Below are 13571 nucleotides of genomic sequence, written 5' to 3'. Positions count from 1 at the left end.
GATTTAAACTTGAAGCAAATGGTTTAGATTAGCAAGTGACTAAATGATTTAGCCACGGCCACACTTTAAATTTTACTATTAGCTTCCCCATTGCAGAATTAAGACTAGTATAATATTTCCTCTTTTTCCCTATCCTATTTTTTTCTGCATATTTGTAATCAAATGGCACTTACTGTGATTTTGTTGAATAAGAATCTGTCTGTATATTGGCATCTGAATGAAACAAGTTGACTTGGAAAATACAAGAAAACAAAAATAGTGTGTTTGTGTTTGCATAGTTGATTGAAACGTTCAAGAATCAGTAACAGCCAAACTGTCCCTGAATATCTGCACAAATATCCTGTTATTCATTTTGAGCAAAGTTATAATAAGCCTGTTATCTATTATCCATAGATTATGTGTTGCTGTTAATTATATAAATCTAACTGAAAATTGATGGTATTACTTTCTGCCATTCAGAGGCAGATAACACATAGAAACCTTTGTGAAGTCAAACTGAAGACACAGTAAGAATGAATCACAAAACTTCTGGAAACTCCAAACCATACCATGTACATGACATTGTCTGGCCTACCCTCAAATATAAGATTCCTAGCCAACATTATTATCCTGTAGTATAAAAGTTTGTACATTGTTGCAGTATTCCTTTTCACTTGAATTTATTAAATATTGTAAACGTGCCAAATTTAAGAAAAGATCCATTGTATGTAGTCCTCGATTTATAACATTTTTTTCAAAGTTACAAGAGCACTAAAAAGTGGCTTATGACTGTTTTTCACATTTATGACCATGGCATAAATCATGGTCACATGATCAAAATTCAGATGCTTGGGAATTGAGTCACATTTATGATGGTTGTAATGTCCTGGGGTCATGTGATCATCTTTTGTAACCTTCTGACAAGCAAAATCAATGGAGAAACCAGATTTATTTAACAACCAGGTTACTAACAACTGCAGTAATTCACTTAACAACTGAGCAAGAAAAGTTGTAAAATGGGACAAAACCCACTTAACAGACATTTTATTACCAACATAAATTTTGGGTTCAATTGTCGTTGTAAGTCACAAAATAACATGAGATTATGAACAAGATTTGTTCCTAAGTCTGTCTTTAAGTCAAATCTGTAGGTAAGTCAGAACAGTACATATAGTTCCTAATTACCATCAGTTAGCCAAATATTTCTCTTAATGTATGGTATACAATTGGTGTGTGGCATTCTCCTTCTGCAGGCCAATGAACAACTGAAGCTTCACTTGATAGGTACCACTATCATGAATGTCATAAAGCAGTGTGTGTATGTGCGCGTGTATTCATTACTATGGATCATTATACATATTTCAATTTTTAATATAATAGGATAATGGCAGTCTATTCATAAGTACAAGTTGTTAAATCAGAAGTTTTTAACCCAGGGACTGCCTCTAAACCCAACAAATACAGAAAAAAACCCAACAAATACATGATGAAACCAAGGCATTTTCTTACCTAACTCTGAATTCGGTAAGCATTTTTCTGTGTCTAGGTGTAACTTCTTTCTAGATAGACCAATTTAAAAATGTGCACTGTCTTTAGTGTTTACATGATCTTAAAGCAAGTATGTCAGTATTTTTGTCTAAAAATACTCTACTTTGAATACGTATAGACTATTATTTAGTATTTGGTTAAAGCCCAGTAGCAGCATTGTAATTTGAGTTTAGGAAACATGAGTAAACTGTATATTATGCATCATCTTAGTGTGTCACAAAGAATGTACAGTTTTCAGAATCTGATTTTTTGTTTGACTTTAATTCAAAGTATTTACCGTATATACTTGAGTATAAGCCGACTCGAGTATAAGCCAAGACCCCCAATTTCACCCCCAAAAACTGGAAAAAGTTGGTGACTTGAGTATAAGCCGATCCGCCGTTCTGCAAGCCTCCGCCGCCGGCTGCTTCGTTCCGCAGCGGAAAGAAGCAGGCAGGCTGCTTCTTTCCGCTGCGGAAAGAAGGCTGCTTCTTTCCGCAGCGGAAAGAAGCAGCCTGCTTCGTTCAGGCTGCTTCGTTCCGCAGCGGAAAGAAGCAGGCAGGCTGCTTCGTTCCGCAGCGGAAAGAAGCAGGCAGGCTGCTTCGTTCCGCAGCGGAAAGAAGCAGGCAGGCTGCTTCGTTCCGCAGCGGAAAGAAGCAGGCAGGCTGCTTCGTTCCGCAGCGGAAAGAAGCAGGCAGGCTGCTTCTTTCCGCTGCAGAAAGAAGGCTGCTTCTTTCCGCAGTGGAAAGAAGCAGCCTGCTTCGTTCAGGCTGCTTCGTTCCGCAGCGGAAAGAAGCAGGCAGGCTGCTTCATTCCGCAGCGGAAAGAAGCAGGCAGGCAGGTCACGGAGATCCGGAGACCTGCTGACGTTTGGGGAGGTTTGGGCACCTCCCCAAACCTCCCCAAACGTCGGCAGGTCTCCGGATCTCCGTGCCTTGCCTGCCTGCTTCTTTCCGCAGCGGAAAGAAGCAGGCAGGCAAGGCACGGAGATCCGGAGACCTGCCGACGTTTGGGGAGGTTTGGGGAGGTGCGCGCGCACCTCCCCAAACCTCCCCAAACTTCGGCAGGTCTCCGGACGGCGGCTGCTTGGGAGAGGTGTGCGCAATCCCGGAAGCACCAAAGCCTCGGCCGCGCACAAGTCCTCGGTAAGTTTTTTTGTTGACTGGAGTATAAGCCGAAGTGGAATTTTTCAGCCCAAAAAGTGGGCTGAAAAATTCGGCTTATACTCAAGTATATACGGTAATTAGATAATTTATTTCAATGAAAAAGTTGTTGCTTTTTCTTAAACATTTTTCAGTCTCATCTGCAGCTTGATACCTTCACCTGAAGCCACAAGGAGATTCCTTCTGTATTGTCTTGAAAGGGTTGTCCAATTCTTTCTCACTGTGAAGAATTGGGGAGGGAGAAAGCCCCTTAATTTTTCCCCTTTATGATGCATTTTGTATACTCTAGATCAGGGGTAGGCAACCTCGGCTCTTTTATGACTCATGGACTTCAACTCCCAGAATTCCTGAGTCAGCTATCTGACTCAGGAATTCTGGGAGTTGAACTCCATGAGTTATAAAAGAGCCGAGGTTGCCTATCCCTGCTCTAGATTATATAGTACAAATACTTTATTCTTAGTTAGCAAGCCAAAAAAAAGTGTGTGTGTGTGTGTGTGTGTGTGTGTGTGTATTTGTATATATATATGGAAGCCTGAAGTCTTACAGTAACCATGCTTCAAGCCTGACGTCTTACAGTGACCATGCTGCTTCTGTTATTATTTATTGGCAGATATATTTTTACTGAGAATATTGGAAAAGGTATCCCCTTGCATTCATGAGTGAAGTTGTCTAGCATCTTTGTGGATTGTGTATATTTGGCCTCAGCATCTATTTTTCATGGCAGATATTAACTAGAAGTAAACCATTTAGGTCTGGTGATTGTCATAAAAAATAACTATGTACACTGTGATTCAATAATAAACACAATTCAGTCTAGTTTCACTGTGCATCCTCCAGACTTACTCAACTATAATACCTGGCATTCTCAGCAAGCATGCAGTTTTCAGTTGGCTGGAGGGCATCAAGTTCATTCATTAATTAAATTTATATAACTGCCCACCTCATACTTGTGCTTCGGTAGGCACACACAAAAGAAAAAAAATATTAAAAACAAAAACATTAAAAATAGTTAAAAGTTTAAATTTAAACTTTAATAAGAACAAAACATTATGATTCTGAGCTTACATCCAGTACAGTCATTTATGGACTATCCTCTTCCATTGGATCCCCAGGTCCAGTGGTAGAACCAGGTTTTAATGATCTTCTGGAAAGCCTACAGGGTTGGAGTAATCACCTTTGGAGGGGGTAGTTCTTCTCATTCCTAACTAACACTGATTGGAACCAATTTGGAACCAGTTTGTAAGGATGTAAGAGAACCAGCACAATTCAGTGTAAGCAATCCCAACCCCTGAAGTGTGTCCAGAAGGATACCACAGTTGATGGTTTTAAAAGCCACTAAATAGTCAAGTAGACCAAAGATAGATCTACTAACTCCATCCCATTCTAACAAGAGGTCAGCCAAAAGGACGACCAGTGCTATCTCCATCTCATACCCTGGTCTGAAAAAGAGGTCAAGACAATCTGCTTTATCCAAAATCCCATGAAGCTGTTGCACAATCACTTTCTCAACAACCTTCCCCCCAAAAGGGAAGATTGGATACTATATAGTTTAGTATGTTGGGATCTACTGAGGGCTTCTTGAGAACGAGGTGAAGCAATTTCTCTTCAGCATAAAGAGAGCATCCCACTACAGATAGTCTTCAGTTAGGAACTAAAGTTGGAATGTTGACATGGTTGTAATGCAAAAAATTATGCAGTTTCAGTCTCAGCTGTTAAGTGAATTGTGCAGTTGTTAAGCATGTTATCACATGATTGCAACTTGTGACTTATTGCCAGCTCTCCACTCATTTTTTCTTGTTGTTGAAGCAGTGAAGGTTGCAAAGGCCAACCCTGTGATCATGTGAAGATTGTAATTGCATGCTGGTTATCAAGCACCCAATTCCCAATTATTGTGAATGTGGGGACACTGCAACAGGAGCTTTGAGGACCAATAAGTTTCCTTCTTTAGTACCATAACTTCAACTGGTTGCTGAATGAGTGATTGCTAAGGCAGGACTATCTGTATTTATTTATTAGCAACAACATCCATGATTACAAAGGTTTGAAGTGGGTTAGGACGCTGAGCTTGTCGATCAGAAGGTCGGCAGTTTGGTGGGTCGAATCCCGAGTGCCGCGTAACAGAGTGAGCGCCTGTCACTCATCCCAGCTTCTGCCAACCTAGCAGTTCGAAAGCACATAAAAATGCAAGTAGAAAAATAGGGACCGCTACGGTGGGAAGGTAACAGCGTTCCGTGCGCCTTTGGCATCTAGTCATGCCGGCCACATGACCACGGAGATGTCCTCGAACAAGTGCTGTCTCTTCGGCTTTGAAACGGAGATGAGCACTGGCCCCTAGAGTCGGAAACGACTAGCACGCATGTGCGGGGGAACCTTTACCTTTACCTTATATTACAAGTAATTAAGCTAAATCTGAACTCCCCACCTTGCATATTCGCTAATAAGTGTCAAACAACATAACTCATTTATTTCATGTAAAATAATTTATTTCGCCTATAAAATGAAGGAAAACTCTGATGCTCATACAGTCTTCTTTTCCCTTGAATCATTATCCTCAGTCCTTGGAACAGAGCTAACTGTACTTTTGTTCTTAACTAAATGTATTGTTGTTTCTGTTTCTTCATATTCCATCTGCCAGGCCTTCTGCCACTCAGTGACCTTGGATTTTGTTTCTTATTTGTTTTGCAGGTCCACACATTTCGGGGTCCACACTGGTGCGAATACTGTGCCAATTTCATGTGGGGACTCATTGCTCAGGGTGTAAGATGTTCGGGTAATTATAAATATAAATGCTGCGTTGCTTTATTTAAAAAATTGAAATGTAAATCTCTTTTAAATGATCTCTAAGAGTGCTGAAAGCCAACTTTTAGGAGCTACTTTGATCTCATGGTTAAGGCAAAAGGCTAGAAACCGGGAGATTGTAAGTTCTAGTCCCACCGTACACATGAAAGTTAGCTGGGTGACTTTGGGCCAGTTAATTTCTCTCCTCCTAGTCCAATCCACCTCACAAGGGTGAGGGTTGTGGGGAAAATAAGAGGAGGAAGGTGTGTTGGATATGTTTGCTGTATGTGAGTTCTCTGTTAAAAGAGCAAATTTGGAACATTAGTCTCAGCTTGAATGTTTATGAAAAGTTTAAAAAATTATAATAATATAGTAGCAGATCCAACCTGAATAAAATAAGAATGATAGCTGCATTAAAACAAATATCTCCATTTCATGCAGCCAGCTGCCTAACTGAATTTCTCTCTCTCTCTTTTTTTTTTTCTCTTCCTTTTATGAAATAGAAGATTTTTAACGAGAAAGGTAGCAGTATCATTTATTAAGGGACTTTAAGTTAAAATATATCAGAAATTTACTGAAAATACATTAGTACAATAAAAGTAGCAGTGTTAAATTGGCTTCTAAGTGCTGGCATACTATTTGAGATACTTTCACATTGATATAGGTTTGCACTGAAATACCTACAAATACCCAGAATCCATCAATAGTAGTTTTTCTCATATCTTGAACTTTTAACAAAGTTCTTATGTGAAAACAATTAAAAGATAAAGCTTTATATGCCACGTAGCTAAATGAGAACATCTGCTGAATGCTGCATATTAACTGAAACTTAACAAGTCAAGTCCAGTTCCAAAGGGAAAATATTTCAGAGTATAGCTAGCAAGAGCATTCTTCTTCCAAAGATAAAGGTAAAGTTCTCTAAAACAGAAGTAGTAATCTTATGGGTATTTATAACCGTACAGATGATCCTCCACTTATGACCACGCTTGACATAAGGTGGTTGCTAAGTGAGTTGCACTTGATTTAACATTATTGTTAAGTGAATCCAGCTGTTCTGTACCAGCCTGCTACCGGCCCTGCAGAAAAAGCAGGGACAACCCCTTTACAAATGGCAAGAGGCTGGAATAAAGCCTGCCAAATTTATTAACATAAAACAGACACCAACCATGAAACAGGAGCTATGAAACAGGACTATTTAAGCGGTTGCCTTCAGCAAACCAGCCCTCCCACACATTCCCCTTTTATACAGTTCAGGGCGTGGCTTCTCTCTGCCTCCTTCCGAGGTGCCCCATTGCCTTCCTCTGTTTACTCCTGATTGACTGCCTCCTGCGTCGGGCGTCCTTGAACAGGGCCAGCTGTGGGTCATCTTCATCCATGCTGTCAGGCTCACACAGCTGGGTCTGCGTCGTGACCAGGTGGGAGGGGCCTGGCTAAGGGCTCTGCGGAGCCTCAAGGCCATCATCAGCAAGCTCTTCAACACCCCCCTCCTCCTCCTCTGAGTCGTCCGACCCAACTGCCGAACCCACAGGCTGACCCTGAATCACAACACCAGCTTCCTTCATTGACTTTTCTGGTCAGAAGCCAGCTGAGAAGGTTGCAAATCACAACCACATGACATGGACACTGCTGTCAAGTACTCATTTGGAGCATAAGGACCAGTCGTAAGTCACCAGTTTCAGTCCTGTTTTAATTTTGAATGATTGTATCTAACAGTACTACCTGTACTGTTTTCTTGCAAGAATTCAGAAGTAGTTGCCATTTCCTCATCCCAGATGGTTTTTGAATTCCTAGTCTAATCTACAGAGCTGAATTATTAGATGCACTATTCAAGCATGAACCAGGTCCAAAATTACTAGCTTTACTGAGATCAAATGAGATAATAAAGAGTTGCCATTTCCTGTGATTGTTGTTGTTAGCTGCGAAGTCTTGTCCGACCCATCGCGACCCTATGGACAACGTTCCTCCAGGCCTTCTTGTCCTCTACCATCTGCTGGAGTCCATTTAAGCTCACGCCTACTGCTTCAGTGACTCCATCCAGCCACCTCATTCTCTGTCGTCCCCTTCTTCTCTTGCCCTCAACCTTTCCCAGCATTAGGCTCTTCTCCAGTGAGTCCTTCCTTCTCATTAGGTGGCCAAAGTATTTGAGTTTCACCTTCAGGATCTGGCCTTCTAAAGAGCAGTCAGGGTTGATCTCCTCTAGGACTGACCGGTTTGATCGCCTTGCAGTCCAAGGGACTCGCAGGAGTCTTCTCCAGCACCATAGTTCAAAGGCCTCAATTCTTTGGCGCTCAGCCTTTCTTATGGTCCAGCTTTCACTGCTATACATTGCAACTGGGAAGACCATAGCCTTGACTATACGCACTTTTGTTGACAGGGTGATGTCTCTGCTTTTTAGTGTGCTGTCTAGATTTGCCATGGCTTTCCTCCCCAGGAGCAAGCGTCTTTTAATTTCTTGGCTGTGATATTTTAATTTCCTGCGATATTCTCATTAAAACAAGGTGGCTGATCCTCAGATTTGGCCAAGCTGCTATAATCATAGAGGTCTTTCCTGACAGTAAAAATGTAACTATGATTATGGCATAACATATTGCTTCCTTTTCTTATATCACAAATTTGGCTGACCAAAGGGATCTCTTCATCTTATCTAAAATAGCATACTTGTAAAAGAGAGAGAGGGAGGGAGGGAGAGAGAAAAAAAAGAGAGAGAGAGAGACTATTACACAATAGTGCCAATATTTACAGCTGCAGATGTGCTAAGTTACAAATTCCAAAATTCCTAATTAATATATCTGTATCCCAACATATCCAGATGTCATCAGTTGAAATATCAATGTAGTGTTAAGAGTGGAAAAGTGAAGTATGATCTTAGGATTTGAGAAAATGTTTTCTTTGTATGAAATATAGAAATAAAAGTGTTAAATATACTATGTACTGCTGGGTTTGTTATTTTAATAATGTAATCTAAGAAATAGTACCGTATATTTCTTTCATGCAAAACTTAATGTTCTGATTAATTAATTCCTAATATTAACTCTAAGGGACGTGGTGGCTCAGTGGGTTAGGACACTGAGCTTGTCGATCAGAAGGTCGGCAGTTTGGCGGGTCGAATCCCGAGTGCCACGTAACAGAGTGAGTGCCTGTTACTCGTCCCAGCTTCTGCCAACCTAGCAGTTCAAAAGCACATAAAAATGCAAGTAGAAAAATAGGGACCACTACGGTGGGAAGGTAACAGCGTTCCGTGCGCCTTTGGCGTCTAGTCATGCCGGCCACATGACCACAGAGACGTCCTCGGACAAGCGCTGGCACTTTGGCTTTGAAATGGGGATGAGCACCGGCCCCTAGAGTTGGAAACGACTAGCACGCATGTGCGGGGGAAACTTTACCTTTATCTTTTAATATTAACTCTAAGAAAGCAATATTAACTCTAAGAAATTTTTAGTGAGAATTCTTACACTGGCTGGATTTGTTTAGATTTAACAAAATAATAAATACATTAGATGGTATTTGACTTAAAGTATATAAAGTTTACTTATGGATGTAAAACCAATATTTTTTTAAGTTCAAGTGAATGGACCATGTTTCGTGCACTCATAAAAACACTGTACTATTATTATTACTGTTAGTTACATTGCCAGCCAGATGTTTAGATTGAATTTGGCATTTTTATCATATCTAGTCCTTCACAAGGACCTGGGAGAGAAAAATATTGTTTGATTGTGTTAAAGGTTTTGTTGCAGTTTGTAACCTGTTCCAAGAAAAGCTGCCTTTTACAATTATTTTGAACTATTAGTATATGGGACATAGATTTTCTGAGCTGAAGGCCACACTCCTAAGAGAGTGGGACAAAAATTTGATTTCATGTTATTATTATTTTAAATAATTAGACCTAGTTAATATGATTATTTTCCATCACTTCAAACAATTGCAGTGAGATCTCTGAAGATTTCCCAACATTTTCAGATGGGAATTCCACTCCTTGATATATACCAGACCTTTTCCTGCAAATGTACAGGAGGGATTTTACCCAACCTCTCACTAAGGAAATTAAATACAATCTTACAAATTAATCTTACAAAATTAAGACTGAAGGAAATCAGTGAGCTTATTTCTATATACAAGGGCATAAGATTGCATGCTCAAGGTGTTCCTGCCTAATAGTTTTATGGGCAAGGAGTGAAAGATCCCAAATTACAAATATATCTAATGTAAGGGAACTTATTAACTTTTGACTTATATGTATTGATTGTCTCTTTATTGCGCATAGGTACTTACATAAGAACCCCAAACCTCTCCCCATAATATTTTTCCTATGGAAAGAACTCCATTTTTTTAGCACTCCAACATTTAGAGAAGAGTGAGGGGAAGGAGAATCTCCCTTGCTCCTAGAAAAGCTCCATAATTGCTTTTAATAAAGAAAAAAAATGGAGAATCACAATATTGCTGTAAACATAATATTTGGTTTTTGCCTCCAGATAAGATCAACTCCCTTTGCTAACACAACTGCTTAGTACTACTGCTTTTTTTAGCTGTAAAAGCAATTTTTAGCTTAGTATGTACATTTTTTGTGATTCTTCAGGCCTCCATGTTAGCTCTAAAAATATTTTTTTAAAAAAACATCTGCTTTTGCAGCTGCCTTATAAATCCAGTGACAGCTGAAAACCTAAGAGCCCTTCTAGACTTAGCTTCTTCTCTTTCATGAAGAATGCAACAAAGCTAAACTGAACTTCAATTTCAAGTCTAGCATCCTATTTACTGAGTGCACATGTGTTTTGTCTAAATTTAATTTCAACTAATAACTTTAAAATATCATATAGCTTCCATAGTGTATTTTTGAAAGTGTTCACTAATTTTATAGAAAGGGTGATCTGACTCCATTGAATGCAATTCTGGTGTCGTACATCGAGCTATGATCAATTTCTTATCATATTATCAGAATTACCCTGTGTTTCACTGTTCTATCCATTTTGTCCTTTTTTGCTACATAGGTACTTTGCATAATTTCTTCATTTTCAATAACTTAATATGTGCAAGTTCCTAAATTAAAATCTTTGTTTAGTGGTCTCCTGCAAACACTTTTTCCATTTGAGGTAGGGAGAGGTTAATCATCAAGGAAAGAGATTCTTCATAAATAATAGTCTAGTTGTGGAATGGTCTTTACAACAGTTATATATAATTGTTGAAGTGATGAGAATTTTAAGATGTGGATTATTTTGTGTTATTGTGCTTTAATGCTGCTTTCTAAAATTTGGAATGTTTACATTTTAATTAATTTTAACAGTTTTATATTATTTTGGTGTAAATTGTCATGAAGACTTTTGTTGAATAAAAATAGCAATTAATTTAGTTTTCAGGTAATGATGCCTAACATTTTTCCAAGACTAGGAACATGGTGATCATTTATGTCTCAGCTGTAGATTATGAGATTTAATTAAGAGCTCAAGGCCGTGTACCATCTGCTATTTGTTTTGGTAATAGCCAAATCCAATACCTTTGTTTTTGTATAAGGACCAGCTTTCATAACAGTATAGTTGTTCTACTTATTAGCTTAATCTATAGGATAGATATGTTAAAAATAATTTTAGAGATTCAAACGTATATCATGTATATCAATTTATATCCATGTTTCACTCTTGTCAACTATTTAATTTTGATTAATTTACATAGCCAGTTATTTCAATCTTGTAACTTTATGCAGTTTACAATACCAGAAAATATCACCTTAATATTTTTCTACAGACTGTGGATTAAATGTACACAAGCAATGTTCAAAGTATGTTCCCAATGACTGCCAACCAGACCTTAAGAGAATCAAGCGGGTCTATTGCTGTGATCTCACTACACTAGTGAAGGCCCACAATGCACAGAGACCCATGGTGGTGGACATATGCATACGTGAGATTGAATCAAGAGGTATATTTTTTATGTTTTGATTAATCAAAATTCTAATTTCTCAATTACTGAAATTCTGACATCATTCCATATTTGATAATCATTATCAGATACTAAAGTCTGAATAATATTCTGTTAAGTATTTCAAAAATGGTTAAAATAATATATCAGGGTTATTTGTATTTTGTTTGTTTTCTAATAAACTTTTGTAAGTGAAAGATTAAGAACCCATATTTTAAATTTCAACCAGCTGAGTAAGCTGAAGTTAGATTTAAGTGTAAAGATAGACCTATGGGTGATTTCCAGTAGGTCTGCATGTGTTCCTACTTTTTAATGCTCCAACTGTAATAATTAGAGCTTAAGAAAGCTTTTACTTTTTTAATCTGACGTCTCCATATAGAACTGGCAAGAATGCTTAGGGGGGAAAAACTCGAAGGGAATTTTAGTACAAAAGAATTTCTAAAATTGATTTTGGCATTGATCAGAAATTCAAAACTGATGAGCATTTGCTAAAAAGCATCCTTTTGTTTTTAGTTCTTCTTTTTAGACTTCCCTGATCTCATGCTCTCCATGTGTGTTGCTATTGTAGCACCCAGTTGAGATGGCTAGCATTTTGACTGGGAATTCCAAAATTCTTATGGCCATGGTGCATTTGGAGGGAGCCAGCTTGGGAAAGGCTGCTTGAATTTACTGTATGTCTTTTGACTTGAATCAGACTTGTGTAATTGCTTCTAGCTCAGAGACAACACAGCTTTAGTTAGATGCATAGATTTTGAAAGCTTGAAATATTTTTCCCCTATCTTAGAAAATCTAAAAAACATTTTTGCTACTTTTTCATTTGCTAATGTAAATTATTTAATTATTTAAATAATTTTGCGCACTTAAACTCTTTTCTTTAAAATAATTTATTCTGAAAAGTTCTATTAAATTTAAAATTGTTGAAAGATAATTGAAAATCAAAAGAAGTACATAACAATATTAAAGTTATAAGTAAGAGTGTTTAGACTATAATACAAGATAAATATATAATTCACTTAAAATGCCTTTTCTTATAAGCCAAACCAAGAACAGAAATCTGAATCATTACAAATATATTAAAAATTCCTGAAATCTTTCGCTTTGCAGATAGGTCTGTGATTTTTCTTTTTATTTAATTACAAAGTGAACATGGGAATCTATTTTAGATTGGGATGACATTTCATAGGGATGATTAATTTTCCTCTGTTGTATAGTAGTTCTTCAGAAGTAATTAGAAGTTATTTAGTAATTTTCCCTCTAAAGTGGACACTATATGAGACTCTCCTTGAGGATGACGTAGAAGCTTGATCTCAAGCAAAATATGGCAGTTAAGTTGCTACCAAAAGCAGTTTCTTATAACTGCTGCTTTTACAAAACCTATACTGACTGCCAATATGTTTCTGGTCCACATTGAGTATGCTAGTGGCTTGTGGCCTTCTAAAAGATTTCAGGGCTTAAGGGATTCTATAAAAGAAGGATGAACAGAAAAATTCCCTTTGTAATTGTTTTTAGAATGAAGCCATCAGTTTCAAAGGACCATCCTTATTCAGTTTAAATTGACTTCCAATCACTACCATGCAACAATACTTATAGTGACTGAACCATTTTACATGAAACAATGCTACACTAGTCTCTGGTGTGTCCTTTAGAAAGGATTGCAAAACTAAGGAGACCTTTGCTTAGTGCAATTTCTAGACAAAGAAAGCAACAGTTGTTAATTAACTATGTCTAACTTAGCAGAACATAATTCTGTAGCTTATTAAATAAAATGAAAGTTTTTAAATTAAATGAAAGCCACACTCTCCACTTGAAATGAAAGTTCTGTCAAAGATAGTTGCAAATTCACCTGAGAAAATATGGAAGAAAAAGTATATAGAATGAAAATGTATCTGTAGACAGCAATTGATAGAATTTTGGTTTGCAGGTTTGAAGTCAGAAGGCATTTACAGAGTCTCAGGCTTCACTGAACACATTGAAGATGTCAAAATGGCCTTTGACCGAGGTATCAATTTATTTTAGATTCGGAAAAATGATATCTACTCTGTTTTATTGCACACCCTCATAGGTTTGGTTTTATCATCAAATATGTAATTTTTATTTCTCTTGAAGGTTATATATAATTATTCTTTTATTTTCAACTTATATTTACCACATGCATCAAAATACATCCTATTTGGAGGATGCATAGTATCCCAAAATAAAGAAAGATACTGCTCT

General features: G+C 37.7%; 1 protein-coding gene across 2 annotated transcripts in view; it reads left to right on the top strand.

Annotated features, from left to right (window-relative positions):
- Window positions 1–13571, top strand: part of CHN2 (chimerin 2) — a 161950-nt gene that overhangs the window by 132146 nt on the left and 16233 nt on the right. For both annotated transcript variants that reach the window (XR_014494078.1, XM_083376151.1), the window contains exons 8-10: window positions 5355–5439; window positions 11184–11357; window positions 13279–13356. Coding sequence is in view for 1 of the 2 variants with exons in the window: in XM_083376151.1 (XP_083232277.1) it covers window positions 5355–5439; window positions 11184–11357; window positions 13279–13356 (337 nt within the window). In the remaining variant the exon portion in view is untranslated. The remainder of the gene's footprint in view (window positions 1–5354; window positions 5440–11183; window positions 11358–13278; window positions 13357–13571) is intronic.

Source organism: Vipera ursinii, assembly GCF_947247035.1.
Source record: "Vipera ursinii genome assembly, chromosome: Z".
NCBI lineage: Eukaryota > Metazoa > Chordata > Lepidosauria > Squamata > Viperidae > Vipera > Vipera ursinii.
This window is presented reverse-complemented; position numbering and strand designations above follow the sequence as displayed.